We start from the raw sequence: 22619 nt of genomic DNA on the forward strand, positions 1-22619 counted from the left end.
TGTCAGCTCACCCTGTCCGGTGAGGATCCAACAAATAGCATCCAGTGTTACTCGCGTCGCGCTCGGCGGATCTGGCAGGGCCGCCGTTTCCTTCTGTCTGCTCTCAGACCGCCGCCGCCGCCCCTGCACGTCCCGACCGCGGGTTTGCTGAGATACAATGTCACTCCTCTGCTGCCGGCCCTCAAACAGGCCTGTCAGGGTATTTCCGCCGGATCAAAAGCCTAGACGGCTGCAGAGACGGGGAAAGCCTCCAGCACAGAGCGCCGGCTTTCCAGTGGCGTTGTACTGCAATCACAGGGATACACCTTCGACACAGACACTGGGAGAAGAGCTTTCGCTCGCTGTGTGGACTTTCTCCAGCGGCCGCGGCGGAGCAGCGGCTGCACGGTGTTCTGACAAAGCGTGGCGTGTTCAGGCAGCTGCTCTCTCCCTGCCGCGGCTGGAGGACGGGCGGACGGACGCTCCGGCGGTGGAGCACTGCTTCGGTAGCCGTCAGGTCAGCGGCTGCACGCCGAGCTGAACACGGCCTTCTCTTTGTCTCTGTCCTCACATGCTCTGCTCGCTTTCTCTTTTCCTCCACCTGAAGTTATCAAGTTTTACAAAGCCAGACCCATTATTTTCAGCGTTTCTGCTGCCTGCAGACACAGAGTTTCCCACAGCGTGTAACTTGTGCAAATACAACGCAGGCGGGGGCAGCGAGTGGAGTAAATGCAACATAACTCACTGGAACACGACAGACTGCAAGGACGCCTTGCTCCGAGCCACAAGGTAAAGACCGGAGACTGCAGGAGATGATCAGCGTCGGCGCCGCAACAGCCATTTGATTTCACTTTCAAAAGCAAAGAATATGTCAGAGGATCAGAACATCGAGAGAATAACACACTGACATGATGAACGCAAATGAACAAACACACACACACACACACACACGCCAACACTGGGGACAGTGCAGAACATCTGTGATCAGCATTAGTCAGATGGATCTGCTTAAATTAGCATGAAAATCCAACAAGCAGACGGCAATAAAATGGAGCTTCTTCTGGAGCACAGAGAGAGACGAGAGCAGAGCGCCACCAGAACCTGAGAAAAGGGCAGCCCAGGTTGGGACGGAACCAAACAGCTTGATGTTTTCACTCCCGATGCTGTGGTCGCTCAGTGTAGTGATGTTCTCACGAGGGCAGGACTGCGCTCCAGAGAACGTGAACGAGTTCTGAGCAACGTCCTGAGAGCCGGAGAGAGGAGAGGCAGAGGAGACGGAGCCGAGGATAAATCGGGAGGAGAGGAAAAATGAGGGAATCAGACTGGGGAACTCATTAACTTCTCTTTAATAAAGCCCAAGTCACATGGGGGCCCTTTATCTATCCAGTCTCCCTCTCTCTCTCTCTCACACACACACACACACACACACACACACACAATGGATGGCCTCCAGATCCCCACATTGCAACCTGAATGGCCGGACTCCTTTAAAAGCTGCAGCCTGCAGAGGTTCATCAGGTGATGTGATGTCGCCGTCAAGCCTTTCCGACTCTAAAGTTACGGCAAATCACGCCGCTTTGACAAAAACCTCTTTGCTACTTTAGGCTGTGAATAAATTACCGGGATGCTGCTGCCGCTGCCGCACAGAGAATGCTGAACGTTAATATTTTGAGCGCTCAATGCCAAAGAGAAGCTAAGTACCTTAAAGCAAAAGCACACACTCTTCAAGAAAACCCTGCAAATAAAGAGAGACACCACCATTCTCCCATTTTATTTTCAAGAGCACATCCAGAATAAAGAGCGAAATGGTTTATTTGCTGCAGCTTGTGGGGGGAGTTCAGTCCCACTGTGAGGTTACAGTCGCTGGATGAGCACGGCTGCTCGCTCCGCAGGGAAGGAAAGCAGCGTTTGCTCCATTAAAGCTGCTTCTATAGCTGAATATTCACTTCCTTCCCCAGGGGCCAGACAGCAGGGCTAATTTAAGAAGCGTGGGCCCTGTCAGCTGTCACTAGTGCGCTGCGTCCCAGTCATCCACAAACACACAGTTATTCAAAAACACACACACACACACCCCACTCCAAACAAAGCTAATTCCAACAATGAGAGCGACTGTCAGAAGCCATCGTCTGTGAGCACCGAGAAAAGCAACCCGCTCGGCCAACCTGGGGCTCGTCTGCGTGGACGGTGAGGAGACAGGGCCAAGTATTGATCAGGTGGCTAACAGGAAAATAACAACATAAAATGAAGCTGTCAATGTGTGAAACACAGACCTGATCAATCCGTCGACACCGATGGGACTGCTGCAGCTCAGAAACACTTTGTTTTCAGCTGGTCACCGTTTCTGACTGGGACTGTCTAACTTTTCTCTTTTGATGATCAAAGATTGACTGAGGACGCCTCGCGATTATCGGACAAAGCTCTTTGTGTTGGGACATCTGAACGACCGGCCTCACTGCGGTCGGTCAAAACAAACCAGTCCTCCGGTGGCCGGGTGTGAAAAACAAACATGAAATGGATCCCGGCGAGGGACGAGGCGAGGGTTTCCATTTCTGCTCTGTTGCCGCTCCCTCACACCATCACACGCAGGTGTCCTGTGATCAACAAGCATTTCAAAGCAGCGACATGCAACTGCGGGCCTCCGTGGGCAGCTGCCGCCCGCCCGCCCGCCCTCTCACCGCCGCCGACTCCCCATCTGGATCAATGGGACGCGAGGCATTCTGTGTCACATCAGCCCTTCGCCGCAGAGATCAGACAGACTTTTAAATTTCCATCCAGGAACAAACAGGACGCAGTCGCAGCCGCTGACGGGAGTCCAAACACGCTCCGTGGTTAAACGGGGTTTCTCTGTGACTGCGTGCAGGAATTAATTTTCCCAAGATACTGTGTGACATTCCTCCGACAGATTTCCATCTCATTGTCACTGCGTGCACCATTGCTCGCTCACTCAGATGATACAACTTAGGGGTTTGGCGCTGAAACGCATTAGCATTGTGGAATACATTAGCATACCCGGAGGGATCTGTGCTAACATTGATTACTGCACGCATTCACTCTGCCTCTGATCACATGCAATACGACAATCAGTACACCCTGCCCCCACCCCTCCTCACACACACTCGCACACACTCGCACACACTCGCACAACACATGTCTGCAGAGACAGAGCTGTGAAGCAGAGGTGACAGGTCTCTGGTTTCATGCCATCCTCAACAAATGCAGTGCTAATTGCCGTCCCGTCGCTGTCGGAGAGCAGCATGGATCCAGGATGACCCAAACATGGAAGTCTCGGCGTGCCGAGGACGGAGTCACGGCGTGCCGAGGACGGAGCCACGGCGTCAGGGAACAGCCGAGACGCTTCGCCGCGGCAGAGGAGCTACCTGAAGGAAAACCGCCGCTCCTTCCCGGATTCAGCTCCAACTCTTGAACTGGAATTTGGCAGCCAGACGCAGACACATGTAGAAGTTGGTGTTGCTAGAATGACAGCTGATTAGAGAGACGGGGGATTTGAGTGTGACACGTCTAATGATCTCTTCATCTGATTGACGGGCGAGGCAAGGCTCCAATTCACACATCATCCAGCTCATCACAGAATGTGGTGAGCATACAGCAACGAAGGTCAGCGTGGCTCACGCACGGACACGGACACACACACACACACACACACACACACACACACACACACACACACACACACACGTACGCTCTCCAAAGACAGAGCTCCATTGGATGTTAGAAAAAGACTATTTGCTTCCATCAATCCCTCCTGTGGCTTCTCGAATATTCTGCTATTATGCCGGCGCTCGCGGGGCTATTTCCTCTGGCAGTTAGCCTGTCATCAGGGGCATTGTGCTCCATTGTCTGCTAGCAAACCTAAATGGGACCCTTTCAGGGGTATTTTCAGGTACTTTCATGGAAGAATGGAGAGGATATTCATATCGCCTTTCAGTTTTTTTTTTTTTTCTGTCGCTGAGCAAACACAGTTTTGGACAACACGTGCACACACACACACACACACACACACACACACACACACACACACACACACACACACACAAACAGAGACCAGCACTTCCTCTGCTGACCCAAACGAACAAGTCAAGCGCATTCCTGCTCCCAGCAATTTCCCATCTTTTCCCAACAGGCAGGATCCCATTACAAGCGCCGTGCTTTTATCTCCAGGAGTTTTCAGCCGGCGCTGCTGTTCACGCTGCAGACGGAGCGTCCTGAGCAGGTAGACCACGCTCAGAAGCATACTGTATTCCAGTGGAGCCTTCCCCCAAGTTGTAAAGAACATTCTGGATTAAACAGGGGCAGAACGTTCACTCCAAGTTTCAGATTTCTTAAAGGGGCCGGCATGCGACGGAGGCTCTGCTAATAGCACTCACACTGATCCACCTCGTGATTATTGGCAATTATCCGTCAATTAGCGATGTGCTGATGTCACGAGCATGTGAGAGGTGGAACAATCAGGAGCTGTTAGCACAGAAACGCTCATCCATACTGATGAGCCGCTCAGCCCAGCGCAGAGCCAAGCGCCCTGTGTGACCGTGCGTGTGTGTGAGTGTGTGTGTGTGTGTGTGTGTTTGGTCCAGTGACTGATCTCCAGCGTGGCTGCAGCAGCCAGCGCGCTGCAGGCCTGTCACTGTTGTTTTATGTCCACACTGCTCAGTCGGCTCGGGGCCTCCTAAATAGGGTGCATATGCCACTCAGAACGACCTTGACTGAAACACACTTAACCCCTCCTTGAATAGTCCCCTCACAGCCCAACACCCCAGCGACATGCCCCATTTCTGTGACTCCTATTAGGTCTGGAAATAATGTTCCCAAAGAAAATTACTAAATAGAACAAGCCCAAAAGCCTTTACGATTCCAAAAAGCAGTCGCAGACACGACGATGATTTGAAATCATTTTGTCCTTGAGAACTTTGGGACGCTGCTCCACGCGGGGCAGAGCGTCCTCCTGTCCCGTCAAATGTTTACAAAAACACAGAGACACACGAATTATCGGTGGATCCATCAAACCCAGCGCGTCCGTCATGCACGCGCTCAAATAAACTGAGGACGCTGACGACATCTGTCATTCGCTCCACATGCCGTGATCCATGATATGATCGCAGCGCTCATACATCCTGCTTGATTCACCATCAATCTCTCTAGCCAGGCAGGCAGACAGACAGACGGACAGAGACAGATACAGGTGTTTGCTTTTTGTCTCTTCCACTTTTTTTTAGATACACTATCCCTCCATCCAAACCATCCATCACTCCTTTGCTTTCAGCAGCAGCCAAGCAGCACTTATCAAAGGAAGAAGCACATTTTCAGAGCATTATCTGAGCCTCAAATTTATTGAAAACATGTGCACAAATGCAAGTCACCCTGCTCTCCGGGCTCCAGGTTTCCAGCCATCAATAGCAGGAGGAAGGTGTCCTCTTTCGGCCAATCATTGACAGGTGTCTGCAGGAGCTTTTCTGAACGCATGTACTGACACAAACATACACACAGACACACTCAGGGACTGGCTCAGTGACCTTGTCAGGAAGTATAACCGTCACACAAAGAGAGGCGAGCGAGTCTGCGGCGGTCTGTCCTGCCTTCCACAAGGCTACTTCTCATATCCAGTTGCTTTCGTAAATGGCCGGCGAATGGCCTGAGAACGTTTATCTTTTAAACCTGAGAAGAAGATACATCATGTCTGGGCGCAGATGGGCTGTTAACGTTTTGATGGAGTCTCTTTATTCACTTATAAACACACACAGACACACACACACACACGCACAGCATAGAAAAGCAGCACGCTTCACACGTACTGGTGACTGCAAACACACACGTGTAAAAAAAAACAAAAAAAAAAAAACACATTAAACACACAAAGAAGAGGAGCGTGCATTAGACCATGAGTCTGCAAATGAAACACGCTCATGCAGCGCCTTGAAAAAGGCTTGTAAATACAGAAAATGTGTTTGTTTGTGGCGTTGATTTGTGTTCTGCTGGATGGGAAGAGGCTGAAACGCTGCCGTGCCTGCAGACTGTCACCCTCAAACACACCCCGACATGACTCCACTTGGCCGGCTGCTTTTGTCCAGGCAGCCGTTTTGTGGCGGGTATTACAGAGCCGCTAGCGCAGGTTGGAACACGACACAACCACCTGAAAGAGTGAGGACGAACTCAGTAATGCGATTCATTCGAAGCTCAGTCCCATAATGCTGAGATGATGCCCTGTGGCGGAGGAAAGCACACTGTACTCTCTGGCATGGAAGGGATAACACGCAGAAAGATCCCCGAGACCTCCACCACACAGATCACTTCTGTCCAGCAAAAGAATGAAAACACTTCTTCTTCTTCTTTTCCATGAATCCTCTGCTTGTTCCTGGGTTTACTGTGCAGCTCGGAGCCATCATCAGGTCGCATGCAAAGCGAGTCTCAGGCGCAGTGAACAGAAGTGGGAACACTGACACAAACTTTATGAGGGTTGTGTTGTATTTTTCATAAAATCAGCAATAAGCCAATGAATGCTGGTCTCACAGTAATCAACTCTATATTAAAGGAAAATCCTGATTTTTTTATGCCTACTGTCATTTTCTGTTAAATTATTTCTGAAACCTCCATTTTTTAAAATGACGAACTTGATCATTTGTAGCATTTGCATCCTTTTCTAATTCAAAATTGTCATTATATTGACAAAATATAGTAAATCGCTTCCCTGCACATATGCAAAGTTGCAAAAAAAAAAAGGGATTGATGGATTAAGACAAGTACAAAACACCCACACATCTGAAAATGTACTGAACTCTATCAGTCTACTTTTGATTTTGCAAATTATTTGTCATTCACTGCAGAAGAGAGGTTTGCTGCTGCGGCATTCAGATGGAGAATTTCTGATTAAAACCGAGGCTGGCTTTGTGTTTCCTGCATAAATAACATCTCATCACTTACATGTCAAGGATGTATCTTGTGATATTAAGTGAACCTGCTCTAAAACTGATGTGGCACAGAAGTGAAAGAGCAGAAAAAGCCACTGTACAATTAGGTTCAGCTTGGTTTAGTGGGAGCGTTTGTCATCTTGACATGTCATCAGCTGAGTGCAGCACAGCCAGGGTGGAGAAAAACCAGCACATCTGTTCGCTCAGATCGGGTCAGATTCCACTTTGCTTTATTTAAAAAGAGGCCGGCGAGTGCTGGCCATATGTGTGTGAGTACAGTATAGCGGAGCAGTTCATTTCCCCGGCTCTCAGAACGGGGCTGGCTCGATCCGCCCAGACATCAGTGTCAATCTGCTGAGTGGGTGTCTAACAGTGTGTGAAGCTCACATCAAAGACACGCCGCTTTAAATGGCCGGCCTCGGGAAGGGACAGACTTCATACGAATAAGGATGAGGAGGAAGGGAACAATTGGAGAGGGGCATGAATTTGACACTGCTCACTGAGCCTCAATACAGAGGAGGTCTGGGACGAGGGGGGGGTGACTGAGCCTGCTATGCTAACTAGTTAAATCAAGACATACTTCATGAATACAGCAGCAAACATGCTGCCAGTAGCAGCAAATACACTCAATTACAACGATTCTCCTCCACATCCTTCATCCTTGATGAAGGGCTGAGTGCAGCCCCCACAGGGAGACGTCCTCTCACGGAGACACATGCAGAAGACCCTCTGTAGGGCCTGGATGTGCTTCAGGGTCAGCAGGACCAGCAGATCCAGGCCCGTCCCTCTTCACCACTGCTCTCTCGCACAAATGAGCCTTCGTCTTTATCCTGTCGCACATTTCCAAGCAGAGCAACGGTCCACGAGGCTGCAGAAGAACCAGATCAAGGAGGGGAATCCACATCTTGACACGGGAAATGTCCTTTCAGCTCTTCATGGCTGTGTCACCACAGGAAAAGCAGCTAATGCTAACACTACACAAGGCCCAGCTGGAGGGTCAGGGCCGTGTTCAGCCACTGTGCCGTCATGGAAAGGCTGAATTATGCTTTCCGTATAGAACAGGACACCTTGAGACACAGTAAATAAACACACATTCTGGAAAAATTTCCAATAGCTTGATGCTACCTGCTATGGGTAAATCCACTGATGTGCTAACTGTTAGCACAACAGTCACAGACTTGCTGCAACAAATAAAACGGAACATTTCACTTATTAAATACAAATCACAAGCTCTAATTATTTCAATAATTAGAGCAAGGAAAATATATGCCTGTTATTATTGAATAATACATTATATGCTGGTTATTATATTACTGAAGTAGCAAAAAAACATTTGAAAACTGTAGATAATCACATAAGGATGAGGGTTTTTTTTTTTTTTTTTGCAGCTTTTTGTGCAGTTTACTAATCAAAACTAGGCATAATGAATGGTGTAGTCCTCACATTTATGCACCGAGGATGCTGGAGCAACACAAATAACAGCAACAGACACTTTAAATTCTGGAGTTATTACTGAGGGAACCGGAGAATCTGGACAAACCAGCCCACTGAATGCAGAAGAGCCCCCAGGATCAAACCGGGGTCCTCTGGCCGTGAGCTGAGAGTGCTGCTGTCACATGACCGTGCTCTTCTTCTAGAAGCTGGAACACAAAATGTAAAGGTGCCACCTGAGAATCTACAAAGCCGTGGTGTTCAAAGTGCTGCAGGTTTCCCCGGGAGAGCAGCAGAGGGGTCCAAGTGCACGGGAGCAGCGTGCACGGGAGCAGCGTGCACGGCAGCAGCGTGCACGGCAGCAGGATCAGGAGCAGGACTCCAGACTGAAATGTTCTGGACTTTCTTCTCAGAGTTGTGATTTAAAGTCAGCAGCATGGCCGCCTGGGGGGAACCGACTCGTGCACTGCTGGACGGAGGTGGAGACATGCAGGAACAGGGACACGTGCAGACCCAGGATGTGGGACGCTCACATGCCTGTTAGCTCGAAGCGTGTTTACTAGCTTCAACCATCCATCCCGACCACTGAAGTTAATGAACGGTCAGAATTCTGAGTTTTAAAGGCAGAAACTCTGAACTTTGTTTTCCACAGTGTGCAACAGTGACCAGTTAGAACTGTAAATCAGTGTAACAGCTTCATCCGTTGCCGTGTCTGATTACAATCGTGTATTGAATGTGATTATCCGATCTTTTCTATGGATCCTGATATCCAATATGTGTAAAAAGTTGAATAATATTGAGTAAAATGACCAATGAAGCCTGAGGGCTCAGGCTCTAAACCGCTGCGTTAGACCGGTGATGCTAAACTGGTGGGTCGTGACCCAGAAAACATTACCAGAAAACCTGCAAAATAGATTCAAAAAGAGAGAAAGTAAGTATAATTTAAGAGGATCTGATTTTTTTTGTAAACCTAAGTTTAGAACTAAACCAAAGGAAAGGTGTATCTCAGTCCACGGTGTAAATCTATGGAACAGCCTTGAGTGTGAAATCAAAACCTCAAAATCCATCCATTGTTTTAAAAAGAGTGTGAAACTAATTCTGATGGATAGATACAAAGACGCCATGTAGGACATCTTTAAAATTTGAGTTGTATGATGACAACTTGTTTCTTTGTTATGTATTGTATGCAGCGCGCACATCAGAAGTTTAAAGGACTCTGAATTGACAAGGGGCAGATATTATAAGCTTTTGCTTCTTTCTGTACCTTTTCATTCATATCTGTGCTGAAGTAAGCAGATGCAAGTATGTTGCATTCACTTTTTGTTTTATTTAAATGAATGAAATAAATAAATCAAATCAAATCAATCAAAAATCAGAAGCGGCCTGTGAAAAAGCAACTGTTCAATGAGTGCGGCGTGTCGTCACTCGCCTGATGACACCTTGTGATGTGAGCTGATCGGTGACACCGTGGAAGCCGAATGACCGATTATTTTCACGGCTTCACATTAAATGGTTGTTTTTCCTGAACGTCCTCCTCTGAAAACATGCAGATGAACCTGAAAGCCACGCAGACTTTGGCTCTTTTCAGGAAAAGGCGAGCCGACCAGGCCCCCGCTAGCGTCCGCTCATTCATCATTACCCTCTGTGCTTCAAATCAATAGTTAATTACATCCAGGAAGGCTGTCTTCTTATCCAGACGGAGCGGTGGGCAGAGCAGGGCAGCCGGGCACAGGACTCGGCTGGCCTCCTCCCTCCCCGGCGCTGGAGCGCCACTTCATTCTCCTCCACCACACCTTTTCATTTCTCATTCTAACACGCACACACACACACACACACACACACACACACACACACATATGAAAGCACAGCTCTGCCACTCTCTTGCCAAGAAACCAATGTTTAATAAGAGATTACATTTATGGTGAGGAGAAGGGCAGGGGGTGGTGAAATATGTCCACATGTCCTGAACCTGAGGGAGGCGCTGGCACTCACTCATTAATAATGGGACAGGCCTGAGGCCCGGGCCCCCAGCTCTCAGTCTCTGCTCATTTCCTTTCTACACATCAAAGCGTCACTGTGCGTGTGTGTGTGTGTGTGTGTGTGTGTGTGTGTGTGTGTCAGTCCCTATGAGAAACAGCCTGTGGAGGAGCCGGCTTTTATTTAATCAGAAGAGAAGCAGCTTCCACCACCGTCCGTAATTTCAGCCCTATTAACGTTGTGCCTTTAATTCCTCGGAGCGCTGGAGACGCGGCATCCTCTGGGCTGCTAATTCACTTTAAATGCAAAATGTACTGCAACTTCTGTTTTTTTCCCCCTGCACAGAAGCAACTTCATATATTGCACATTTAAGTTTGCGAGGCGAGGGATTTGCTAAATAAACACGGCGCGCTCTTATCAAGCGTGCGCAGCGAGCTAAATTGATATTCTTATCAGTTCGATTGTAGACTTAAAGAAGTTTCCCACGCTTTGGAAGTCACAAACACGCAGCGCCACAATACCTGCTTTCTTGCGCCGTGTCCCGCCTGCCTGGTAGCCCGTAAGCTCCTCGCCTTCAGGCTTGAAAGTCACATTAAAGTATTCTGGGCTCGGTTAAGAAACAGATCCCATTATAACAATCATAAATGAAGCTCTTTGTTCACGAGCCTAAAACCCCAACGGTCTTTTTACCCTCTTCCTCCTCCAGTCAATGCAGCACCTATTTCATCTTCAGCAGCAGAGGCTCATATTTCACTTTTGCTCCTCGTGGTAAACTCCATCACTCTCCATAAATACATCTGCTTCCACCAAAACAGTCCGGAGGCGCAGAAGCAGGTGAGGCGGAGAAGAGGGAAGTTGAAAGAGACGACTGATTATTGTCTTTCAGCACGGCTCGGAACAGGAAGGCAGAGACAGGCGAGGACGGACCCTCAACCGCCGCTGAATTTAATTAAAAAGAACAATCTGGCCGGCCAGAGGAATCAGTCAGGAAGTCCAGTGGAGCTGGAGGGGAAAGGACTGGGGGCTTAAAGGGCCACGGGACGGAGCGCTGCAGTGAGGATGGAGGCCCGGAGAGCTCGGGCTGCGTGAACAGCGGGAAATACGACAGGATAATCAATTCCTTTTCTTCTCTCCCCTCAACCCGACAAATATCGAAGAGGCTCCTCTTTCCTGCTGACTGAACAACCGTCACCCAATCTTCAGGACAGGTGATAATGGAGAGGGAGAAACGCCTCCGGGACAGAAAAAGCCCACTTTTCACACCACCACAGGGTCACTGCGGCCAATCAATTACAAACATCGCCATTTTCCACGAGGTGTGGCTCGGACGGTTATCTGAGCACATCGAGCCCCGGTGCTGTGTGTGTGTGTGTGTGTGTGTGTGTGTGTGTGTGTGTGTGTGTCTGTGTGTGTGTGCTTTACCAGCAAACAGATGACTCACAGTTTGAGGTTGAGCTGTGTCACGAGCGTCTCTGCACTCTGGTGTGTTCGGTACGTTGCTGATGCAGTGGGTCTGTTTACCCTGTGATTGGACGGACGGATAAGGCCTCAGCCGTTCGTCCCACACCCGGCCACCTGCCCTGATACGGGCCAGGCACCCAGCGAGGCGGCTGCAGCCCCACACCGCAGATAGCATCGCCACACTCAATCTCTGGACTCAGGAATGTGCAGAAGACACTTAAAGACGTGGTGGTAAAGAGAGGAAGATACCCACGAGTCCATAACACACACACACACACACACACACACACAGTACAGCACAAACTGCTGTCCTCCTGCTTCTTCTCCCCCGTGCCTCCACACTGCCGCCTCCCACTGAGACGTACACAGAAATGTGCACATGCATAAGCTCCCAACCTGCATCCACCATCTGGCCTTCCCAAGGCTCAGATGTCTCTGGAGTAAGGTGAGCTGTGAGAGAGGCTCTGTGTGTGTGTGAGAGAGAGAGAGAGAGAGGGAGAGAAGCCTGCGACCATATTCAAAGACAAAATATGCAATATACAAGATATTGCAAAATGTGGAAAAAAAAAGGGAAAAAACATTTTGGTGTTAATGTCGTACACACGCCGCGGGCTGCATGCATGTAGCCGTCCCGTTGAAGAAGAGTAACAATGCAGGCGGCGGCAGAGCAGGCGAAGCCTCCATTACTGGATGAGACCACGTCTGCTGCACCTGTCACCCATAATGGATTCAGCGGCACGGCAGCACCGCAGGAACCCCGGAGTACAACACACACAGGGCTGGTACCAAACAAGTGAAAAATGGAGCGGTACTTCAGGCGGTCCCAGGTCAGCGGTGCCGCCCCCGACAGCCAGCACACACTGCATTACACTCACACTTTGATTTATCCTTCTGAAAAACCCGCTTAAAGAAGAGCTCAGAGGAAAGGGGCAGTCCTGCATCCACGCCCATCAGTGACTCTGCAGGACTCCTGCTACAGGCTGGTGTCCAGCGGAACGCCTCGTCCAAACAGCATGACCGGAAAGCGAAGATGAAATTAGCAAAGTGTCGCGACTTTTGTGGCTTTTATCAGTGAAGTCAAAATATTCCCAAAACTTTCTCTCTTTTTCTATAGCCTCGCTGCTCTGATTAGAAAAGCAGCACGAACCCCAGAGGGCTCTGCGCTGAGAGGTCAGAGCAACAGGTCGGCCACAGGACCGCGCCGGCCAGCTGAGTCACTGTCTTGCTCAAGGGCACTTCAGCAGGGCAGCAGATTGCTGAGACAGGCTGAAAAACTCTGACCTGCGTGATCGATGTGCCTCGCTAACGCAGATTAATGTACTGAGCTCCATAACAATCATCTGTTGTCCGCGTGCGTTCAGGAAGCTTCCAGCCTCTGCTCGCCGTCCTGAGGACGGAGCGTCGCCACGGCGTGACGCAGGCGCTCTGCTCGCCGTCCCGAGGACGGAGCGTCGCCACGGCGTGACGCAGGCGCTCTGCTCGCCGTCCTGAGGACGGAGCGTCGCCACGGCGTGACGCAGGCGCTCTGCTCGCCGTCCCGAGGGACCGCTTGGAGCACGTTACTAACATTTTCTTATCATCCCCGTGCTGAATGCCGCCGCCGCTTTGCAGCGGTGTAGCGCGGCTTTGGCGGCGGTGTTCCTCGCTTCCCGGGCCGTGTTCTGCCTCACACTGCTCATTTGTAAAACAGGCATACTGTATCTTTTCTGGATCTCCCTGACCTCCCCCCCTTCTGCTGCCTTCATCTTTATTATCTCCCTCCGTTGCTGTCTATCCGCTCCTGCTCCACCATCCAGCTCTGCGCTGCTAAATGAGCGGGCTTATCTCGGCCTAATTGCTTTAAGGGCAAACAGAAATAAGCAATGGCTCCGAACGTGGGGGGGAATTACTGCCGCCGCTGGCGGGAGCCGTCCGCACAGACACGGAGGGCCGAGGAAGTGAGGAGGGAGACAAGAGTGGAATGAGAAGATTAGTGAAGAAACTGGAAGAAACAGAGGCCTGCAGAGCCAGACAGACCGGGACGAAGCAGAGCACTGCGCTGGCCATGCAAACCCCTGAGTTCACTCTCCTCTCTGCTGGGCTTCGGCTGACCGGCCTCCTGCCGACACACACCGACCGACACACACCGACCGACACACACCGACCGACACACAACGACCGACACACAACGACCGACACACAACGACCGACACACAACGCCTCTGCTTCTACGTCTGCACCACAGCGTGTGAAGCGACGATGAGCCTGGATACACATCAGTCACTGTTCACTGCACGCAATAAACTGGACCTGGTGCACACACACACACACACACACACACACACACACACACACACACACACACACACACTATCAGAAACACACAGTCGGAAATACACACTGCCAGAAACACACACTGAGACACAGAATGTGGTTCCAGGATGAGTGTGTGTTTCCTCCTCCTGCTTTCCACTGCAGTGAGGAGCTCCATGTGAACATATGAGAGTGAGCAGGTCAGACAGACCAGTCAGTCCATCACAACTCTGCGTCCATATGGCCAGAGGTGCCCCCGCTCCCAAGCAGCGGCTTTAAAAATGTGTGTGTGTGCGACTGGGATTGAGCCACTCAGGGTGGGGGGGCACCGACCTCTGCAGACACCCAGACATATGTGTTTGCACTGGTGTCTGTGCTTATCAGCCCTAATCAGATTGCAGCGACAGGACGAGCTGCCGTCATCTGGTCAGCGGCTCCCAGTGTCTCAAACACAGCAGAGAAAAATGAAGCAAAGCAGCAGATTGGAGTCAGTCCAGCGAAGATTTAACCTTCCCATGGGGCAAACTCCTTTCAATTAGCAGCACAAACAGGGAAATGTGCCTGATCGGCGTTATTGGGCGACGCCGGGGCCATCTCTCTGCACATCTGCTCTGTTCTTATCACACATTTTAAAGGTAGAAAACACCAAAACCCTGGGAGGAAATCTGAACTTCCCTCTCACTCTCATCTTACTTATTTCCGCTCTGAAATTAGACTTCTGCTGTCATTTTGCAGGTATAAACATTTAAAAAAAATCCATCCTGGCAGAGGTAGTAATTTGAGCTGGGGCTTGGTATTATCAACTGTGTTCAGATGAGCACAAACAAGAAAGCCACCACTGAATTATAGAGCACCGCCAGCGCTGGGAGCAGTCCAGCAGCAGAGCCGTAAATGATTAAAGAGGAAACACGCATGTGAAGAAAAAGAAAGCATTTTAATTGTGCTTCCAGTTGACTCTGGTGGGAGTGGATTCAGACATCCAGAGCGAGGCCGGGGTGTCGCTGTGCATGTTTTGCGGGAGTGGGAGAGCCACCATTCAACACAATAACAGGTCCCCTTCAATATGACACCAGCAGCTCACATCGGAGGCTCTGGTCCCCGGGGCCCACGGCGGAAATGAAAAACACGCCTAACTGAGGAGATATTAGCTACTGTAGTAGTGGCACAACTTGTCCAGATGACAGAGATGAGAGACAAGAAAGGGGGGAGAAGAGATGCAGACAAAGGAGGAAAAAAAACAGGGATGGAGATGGATGAGGAGAAGAGATGCAGGGACGGACTGACAAAAGGAGGAGAGGCACACAAGTGTTCCCAGCAGTGGAAGAGAGGGCTGGATCTTCAATAGTAAAACTGGAACATTTAGCACAGCCCATCAGCGCACTTCAGAATCTCAGTGTCTCAAAGATGCTGCAGACTGACGGTCTGAGGAGTAACAAACCATTTAATGCAGAGGAAATCGTGACGGGAAATCCTTCCAACGTGTCCCACAGAGGTTAAAATAATAAATGGCTTCAGGGATCACGATGATCTAGAATGGCACACTTCTCCAATCATGCACCGAACGGAAAAAAACACTATTTAGTGAGGAAAACGTACGAATAAACGGCGACAGTGCAAAGTTGGCACCTGTTAAATCACAGAAAGGACAGCTTTTCAGGAGAGCTGGAGAGATCAGTGACAGTGAGAGGATAACACAGGGATAACCAAACCAAAGCGCCGCGATCCACGTGTGTGACATCCGTGCGTGCCAGAGGCGCGGCGCGGCGCGGCGCTGCGCGGCGCGCGGAGCGCAGCGCAGCCGGCCGGCCGGCGGACCCAGCATCCCCGATCTATTTACCTTCCATCGCAGAGCATGTGACGACCAGCACGCCGAGGAGCGCAAACAAATCCACTGTCATGGCAGAAGGGTAGTCTCCACAGCCTGTCCCCAAATAACCAAGACGCACGGCGCGCGTCACGCAGAATCCCTCAGTGTTCCGAGCGGCACTCCGGCAGATCGCTCTGCGGTGACTCACATCTCAAGCCGTAGTAAACAATGTGTGACAATCGGCGCATGGGAAGAGTGAAGTGTAGAGGCCGAGGGGTGCGAGGAGGAGCAGGATGGGGGAGCAGGAGGAGGAGGAGGAGGAGGAGGAGGAGGAGGAGGTGCGGGAGACCCGACACGGCTCGCTCACGGTCCCATTAGAGGACCGGGGCCAATCACCGGCCGGGAGATGAAACTCAGCGACCAATCGCCGTCCCGCCGCTCCGCCCACCCCACATTGTCAAAACACAAAACTTTTCCTTGACCTAGTTGAAGCGGCGTCCGCCGCACTGAAGGGGAATAACGCCCCCAGACGGGCTGAAGCCGCTACTGCACGAGGGGCCGAGTGAGGCCCGGCGCGCGCCCACCGGGAGGAGGTCCAAACGGTGGCACCGTCTGCTCCGCGGCCCTATTCTCTCCGGTTCAGAAGAGCTCTATCAAGTTTCCCAGACTGAAAAGCAGAGTCTCTCCCGGTGTCCCAGCAGATCTGAGCTCCTCCGGTGTGTTGCCTCCGTGCCTCCGTGCCTCCTCCTTCCCTCTGAACTGCCTGTACGCCTCGAGGCTCCGGTCCGCGGTCTGACACCTTCACTGCCTTTAAGCTCACGCAAGTGCAAAACCCATTAAAGCCATTTGCAATGAAAATGTTCTTTAATAGCCCAGACAAATTCAGCTGCATCTCCTAATGATATTAAACAGGCGCTGCACATCAGCCCCCCTCCTCCTCCTCCTCCTCCTCCTCCTCCTCCTCCTCTTTTGTGTGGGCATGTGCTGCAACAGATGGTGCTCACAATGGGCTTTTCCCTGCAGGGACACAGAGGACCTGGGTCTGCCTCGCCAGACCGCCCTGGAGCCCACGACCATACACCTGTCCTGCTAGATATGGACCCTGTGAGTCCCTGGAGGGGAAGATCTGGGACCGAACTGTCCACCTGCAGCCTGAGGAGCCCTGAACCCGGTCCTGGTTCCAGTCAATCCCAGTCCCGGTCTCGCCCCGGGTCCCGGTCTCCGCGTCCTCTTGACCTCTCCCTGGTGTTTTGCACTGAATGACCAGCGTCAGCCAGGACTGTGTCCATCTCTATATTCTCTTCATCTGCAGTTTTGGTCTTGTTATATTGAATGTATCCACTTTAGGGCTGAATCCCACCTGACTGACAGGTGAACAAACACAGAGACCCAAACCACTGTGCGTCATGTCCCTTGATGCTGTTCAGAGCTCAGAATTATACATTGTGGTCCAGTTTTTTACAGCTATTTTTCCGAAAGCTGAATCGTTTTCACTATGTTTACTTTTGGCCTGTTTAGGCTTTAATTTCAACTTTCACTAATCTGAACTCCTGTCCGAAAGACAGATTAGCAGATGGTTGTTCTAGTTGTGGCAGAGGCTGGCTGATGAAGTGGGGTGAAGTGGGGCAGGCGCTGGGCTTCTGGAGCACCGGGCTGCGGTTGCTAACCTGGGAAGCGCTTGACGGGGGCATTTGTCATTTTAATGTTGTGGTGAGGAGTGGCACTGTCGTGTGGCGCGGCGTGGCACGGCCCGGCGCCGCACGCCCCCCGGCGCCGGCCGCTTGGTGGGCGCTACCTGGCCTTGTTTTTCAGCGGGCCAGCCACCGTCACCTACACGCCTCCGCGGGTCATCTCCACATCCAGCAGGAGTCTGTCCCGGTTTGCCGTCCACGCCCTGGGGAGGAGGAAGGAAGGAAGAGCACGAGGGGCGCGGGGACAATAGCTCTGCCAGTGCAACACATCCTCCCTCACAATGCACACGCAGACAAACACGCACACGCAATAACACAAACATGTGTGCAGCCGCTCACCCACACAGCACTCTGATAATGATCCACACAAAGCCTCACAAGCACTCGCTACTTGAGCTGAAGAGCCCGAGCCGGATCCCAAACACGGCGAGGAGAGAGCCTCTCCTTCCCCCTCCGCACGACTCCGCTCTGCGCCGCAGTCTGGCAGCGGAGCAGACGCCTCTTTACTTTCCAGATCACATTTATGACAAAATAAAGAGTTGTTGCGCTGTGACCTGTGCCTGGTTAGACGATGGCTCGGCGAGCTGACCCAAAGTTTATTGAGCTTTTGTCCAGTAAACACTCAGGCAGCTTCTAACTGTCCGTGACCGATGTGCCATGACCTTTACATCTCCTGTCTCTGTGTCCTGTTTCCCGACTCGTTTGGCTCTTCAGGGAGAAAGAAAAAAAAAAAAAAACAAGAAGAAGTTGCAGTTGTGTTTTTTTCCATGTAGTCAGACAAGAAATACAAAGTGGTGTGAAGCTTGTTTCGAACGGTGACGACAACGTGAGGAACAACAGAGAGAAGCAGGGGGTACACAGCCAGGCAGAACCTTTCAGGATGAAAAAGCAATGCACTCCACAGACATGTTCACTCACACACACACTCATTATTTAGATTTGTGGCACAGGGCTGCAAAGAAATGTATAGTTGGTGACAAGTAGGCAGGCAAGAAACAGCAAGGTGGTTGATTATAATGGTGGAGAACGAGAAAAGCAGAAGCAGACATGGAGAAAATAGAAATATTTAGCAGAAACAGCGGGACCCGGGAAGCCTTGTCTGGTGATGAATATGAATGTGTGAAAATGAAATGCCTAAGTCAATATGGAGACAGTGCAGGGACTCAGGTGACAAAGCAGTGGAGTGCCGCTCCCACCCTGAGGGCGCCGACTGGTTATTAGGCTGGCTTTTAGCTTCATCCATCTTCGAGGGTCTGCGCTGGCCGGGCTGCATACCGATGGCCCCGGCCCGCCGCTCCCCTCACAGAGCGTCCGCTCTGGCTCACGCTTTCTGGGTCACAGCTCTGGGGACGACGGGGTCAAACTGGCTCAGCGCTTCAGATACGAGAGCAGTTTTTGGTTTTCCTAAAATATTTCGATAGGCTGCATTACAAAGGCACAATAAAAACCCTTAGAGTTACACTGCAAAATGAAAATAAAGACTAAAATTGTATCTACCAGTCACATTCAGCTAGACTTTTTAAAAAAAAAAAAAAAGTTGAATGTGCTGCTTGGAAAGAAAGTTTTCTGAGTCTTGAGAAGAGAAGAAGTCTCCAGCAGGAGGTCACACAAGGACGCTCAGCCCAGCTTCCTCATTTCTGCCAATGACGCCAAACGCCATGGCACCTGTTCCCCGCTCTCTGAGGAACTCTCACCTCCAAGACGTTCACCGCCTCCTCCGACGCCAAACCTCCGCAGACATGCAAATCCAGGCAAACACATGTAAAAGTGCATGTGCACACATGCAGAGGAGATTTATTAGCTGCCGTTGTTTCTGTCTGGGAGTGTGTGCATATCTTCCACGCAGACTTGCAGAGTTATTTGTTTTTAATTACCACAGTTTGATTAATAAGTGGAGCTGATTGGTGATAAATCCCATGAACACATGGAGGGGATTCTGCGCAGCGTGGAGCAAATGAAAACATCATCCAGGGTGTGTGAATGACGCCTCCTCGTCCTGCTGATGGTCTGACAGCTGCCCCAGCATTCCCGGCTGCAGGCACAGTGGTGAAGTGGTTTGCACTCTCCAAACACAATGAGAAGAGTCTGCATGTTCTCCCTGTGGGTTTTTTTCCAGCTTCTCATCGTATTGTCCATAACGGCTTCTAACTGCTCACTCTGGATTGTCTGTAGGGGTGCATGGCAGCAGATGCCATCTGTGACCACTAGAGGACTCTGTTTGACCACAGAAAGCTGCTACAACACCACAGGGAGGTAAGATACTCCATTACTACCGGACTGAAGAGAACAGAGGAGGCTGAAAGCTGAGGAACAACCAGCTACGACAACTTGCTGTGTTGCTTCCAGCACTGTGGCTCCGCCTGAAGGACGGATTCATGCATGTTATGTTAAACACCAAGCAGTAATTCAAGATGGAATTCCAGATTTCCTCGTCTTGATCCGACCAAATTCTGTCTCATTTGATGCAGTTCAAGGTCCGAGGGTGCCGGAGGTCCAGGTGAGCAGTCCACCACAGGACACACACACTCACACACGCTGGACATTCATCACCAACTGACCTCAAAAAAAGCTTTTTAGACTGTGGGAGAAGCTCAGAGTACACACACCCAGGGAGAATGTGCAGTCCTTCCTCCTACTGAACTGCTTGTGCCATTTTCATAAAAAAAGCAGCTTTTCTTGTGCTTCTTTCCATCAGATAGACGTTTAGATAAAGACTCCTGCTGTTGTGACACTCTTGTTTTTAAAGTAATAAAAATGAACGTGTTAATGTATAGGTTTATCATCAGCATATTTCTTTTAATCATGATAATCATGGTAAGTATTTGGTGAAATCAAAGGTGAAGCTGTTTATTTGGCTTGTTTCGAACAGATGGCTGTGTTCAAAGGTTGTAAATGAAATGAAGACTGAGACCCAGCAGGAAACGGACGGATGCATTTGAAGAGGAGGTGTACAGTATTCCAGCAGAGCCGGACTCAGCTCCACTCCGTCACTTTTACAAAGAAGAAATCAGAGAGCCAGTAAAAAGAGGAAGCTGGAACAGACCCTAAAACAAATGACTGATGAATTGATTTGCTTGATGGCCGCGGTGATTAGGACGCCTCCATTAGCCTGTGATTAGAGATCTCTAATCACACATGAGGTTAATGGGGTTGTGCAGGCGCTCACCTACTTTGTTTCTTGCGCAGCTTTTAAGAAACTTTCCTATTAACCGAGCGGCCTCAGCCTCCTCTCACAGAACACACCTTTCAATTTATGCGCCAACCTTTGGCACCTCCTTCAGAAGAGGCGCCGTGACAACAACAACATTTGACACGCGGTAAATTGTTTTCTGTATCGCTGAGCATGTTATCATGGGCTCCTCCGCCGCAGAGCCTCCAACAGCTTCCCGGCTACAAAAGCAACATTTAGGAGGTGGACTTGTTAATGAGGAGAAACAAAACTGGGATGACAGCTCATCCCTTCATGTCAGCTTCCTGTGACAGTCTGTCCCGTTCATTTTCACCAAGTTGTTTGTCTCCCGGGGACACTATCAAAATGCAGCCCTCCGTCCCCCTCCACCCCCTCCACCCCCCTCTGGCCTGTGACAGATACTTCACTACAATCTATCAACCTCGGTCTGCCACAGCCAGGGCCGGCGCTTTGTCAAAAGCCGTGTGTGGACACACACCAGCGCTCATCCCAGAGTCTGTCACGCTAAATGGGATAAACATCTGCTGGTGGAGAGCGTGGAGAAAAGCAGAGGTCAAATCAATCTGCCCTCTGCCCGCCGTACACGGATCCCCTGTCAGAGGACGACCCCTCCACCCTCCAAACCTCGCCGAGTCAAACTCCACTCATGCATTGGAATACAGAGTGCAGCCCTTCAGCCAGACGGACGGCGCTCACCAGGCGCGTCTTCTGGACACTTGAAAAGCTGTTGGAGCAGATGTAACAATCAGAGCTGCCGCCTTCATATCACAACGCTAAAATGTTTCCCTCAACGTAAACATCACCTTCATCAGTCTCTTCCTCACTGTGAAACTCCTCATCGTAACATCCTTTAACAACAAGCTGAACACGAACATTTGAACGAGCACGCTCACCTTACCCCCGGCAGCCACCAGCTCAGCTGAGGCTCAGGTGGTGCAGTGGGATGTCCTGCCATGTGAGCAGTCACTAACAGCACTTTGAAACTGCTGGAAGGTGATGAAAGTGTGTTATACTAGTCAATTCCTTCCACTTGTTGCCCTCCATTCAGCCCCTCACTGCTTTATGACCGCAAACTAATCTCCTCTGCTGGAGTTCAAACTGAGCATCAGGTCATTCAGAAAAAAAAGAAAAAAAAAAAAAGGTGAAAAAGCCAAGTCAAGATTGAGGTGACATTGTTGTTTCCAGACAGGCAGGTGTGAATATTTCAAATACTGCTGATGGACTGGGATTCTCTCACAGCGACACCCCCGGGGAGTTTTCACAGAGAGAGGCCTGGAAAGAGAAAACGTGCAGTGAGTGGCAGCTGTCTGAGCGAGGCAGCTCTGAATGTGTGCGAAGACGCCTGGGGTCAGAGGACAAGATGAGACCGGCTGAAGTGGAAGAAGGACAACACTCATTCAAATAATGACTGCTCACAAACAAGATGTGTCAAACCTGGAAGCAGCAGAAGATCGCCGGCGGTCCCGACTCATCCCCGTCAGGATTTAATGACTCAAGCCCCCATAAGACATCGTTCTAATATTAAAAGCCTCGTAGCTGCAGGACGTGCAGAGAACATCTCCAGAAAGAACATCCGTCCATCTTCAGAAACCTCTGAATCCAGATCGGGGTGAGATCAGGTGACTCTGCAGAGAGCCTCCTCCTCTCAGTCTCAGTGTAGACAATGGATGGACGGAAAAATGTAGAAATGCACGAGGAGAACACACAGAAAGCATTAAGCCTGGAATCCAATCTGTCTTGCTTCTTGCAGCTGTGAAGTCAGCATGCTCGCCACCACTCCACTGTTCGCCTCTGAATTTTAATACAGGAAAAAAATGTCTCCTTCCATGAATCCTCAGCGTCTCTTTACCCCTGCATTAATTCCATTATGT

General features: G+C 50.5%; 1 protein-coding gene across 3 annotated transcripts in view; it reads right to left on the bottom strand.

Moving 5' to 3' along the window:
* Positions 1 to 16142, bottom strand: part of ephb1 (EPH receptor B1) — a 148044-nt gene extending 131902 nt beyond the window's left edge. For all 3 annotated transcript variants that reach the window (XM_030115515.1, XM_030115513.1, XM_030115514.1), the window contains exon 1: positions 15898 to 16142. In XM_030115515.1, coding sequence (XP_029971375.1) covers positions 15898 to 15958 — 61 coding nt within the window. In that variant the 5' untranslated portion in view covers positions 15959 to 16142. The remainder of the gene's footprint in view (positions 1 to 15897) is intronic.
* Positions 16143 to 22619: the final 6477 nt, after the last annotated feature.

This window comes from Salarias fasciatus, chromosome 18 (genome assembly GCF_902148845.1).
Source record: "Salarias fasciatus chromosome 18, fSalaFa1.1, whole genome shotgun sequence".
In the NCBI taxonomy this organism is placed as follows: Eukaryota; Metazoa; Chordata; class Actinopteri; order Blenniiformes; family Blenniidae; genus Salarias; species Salarias fasciatus.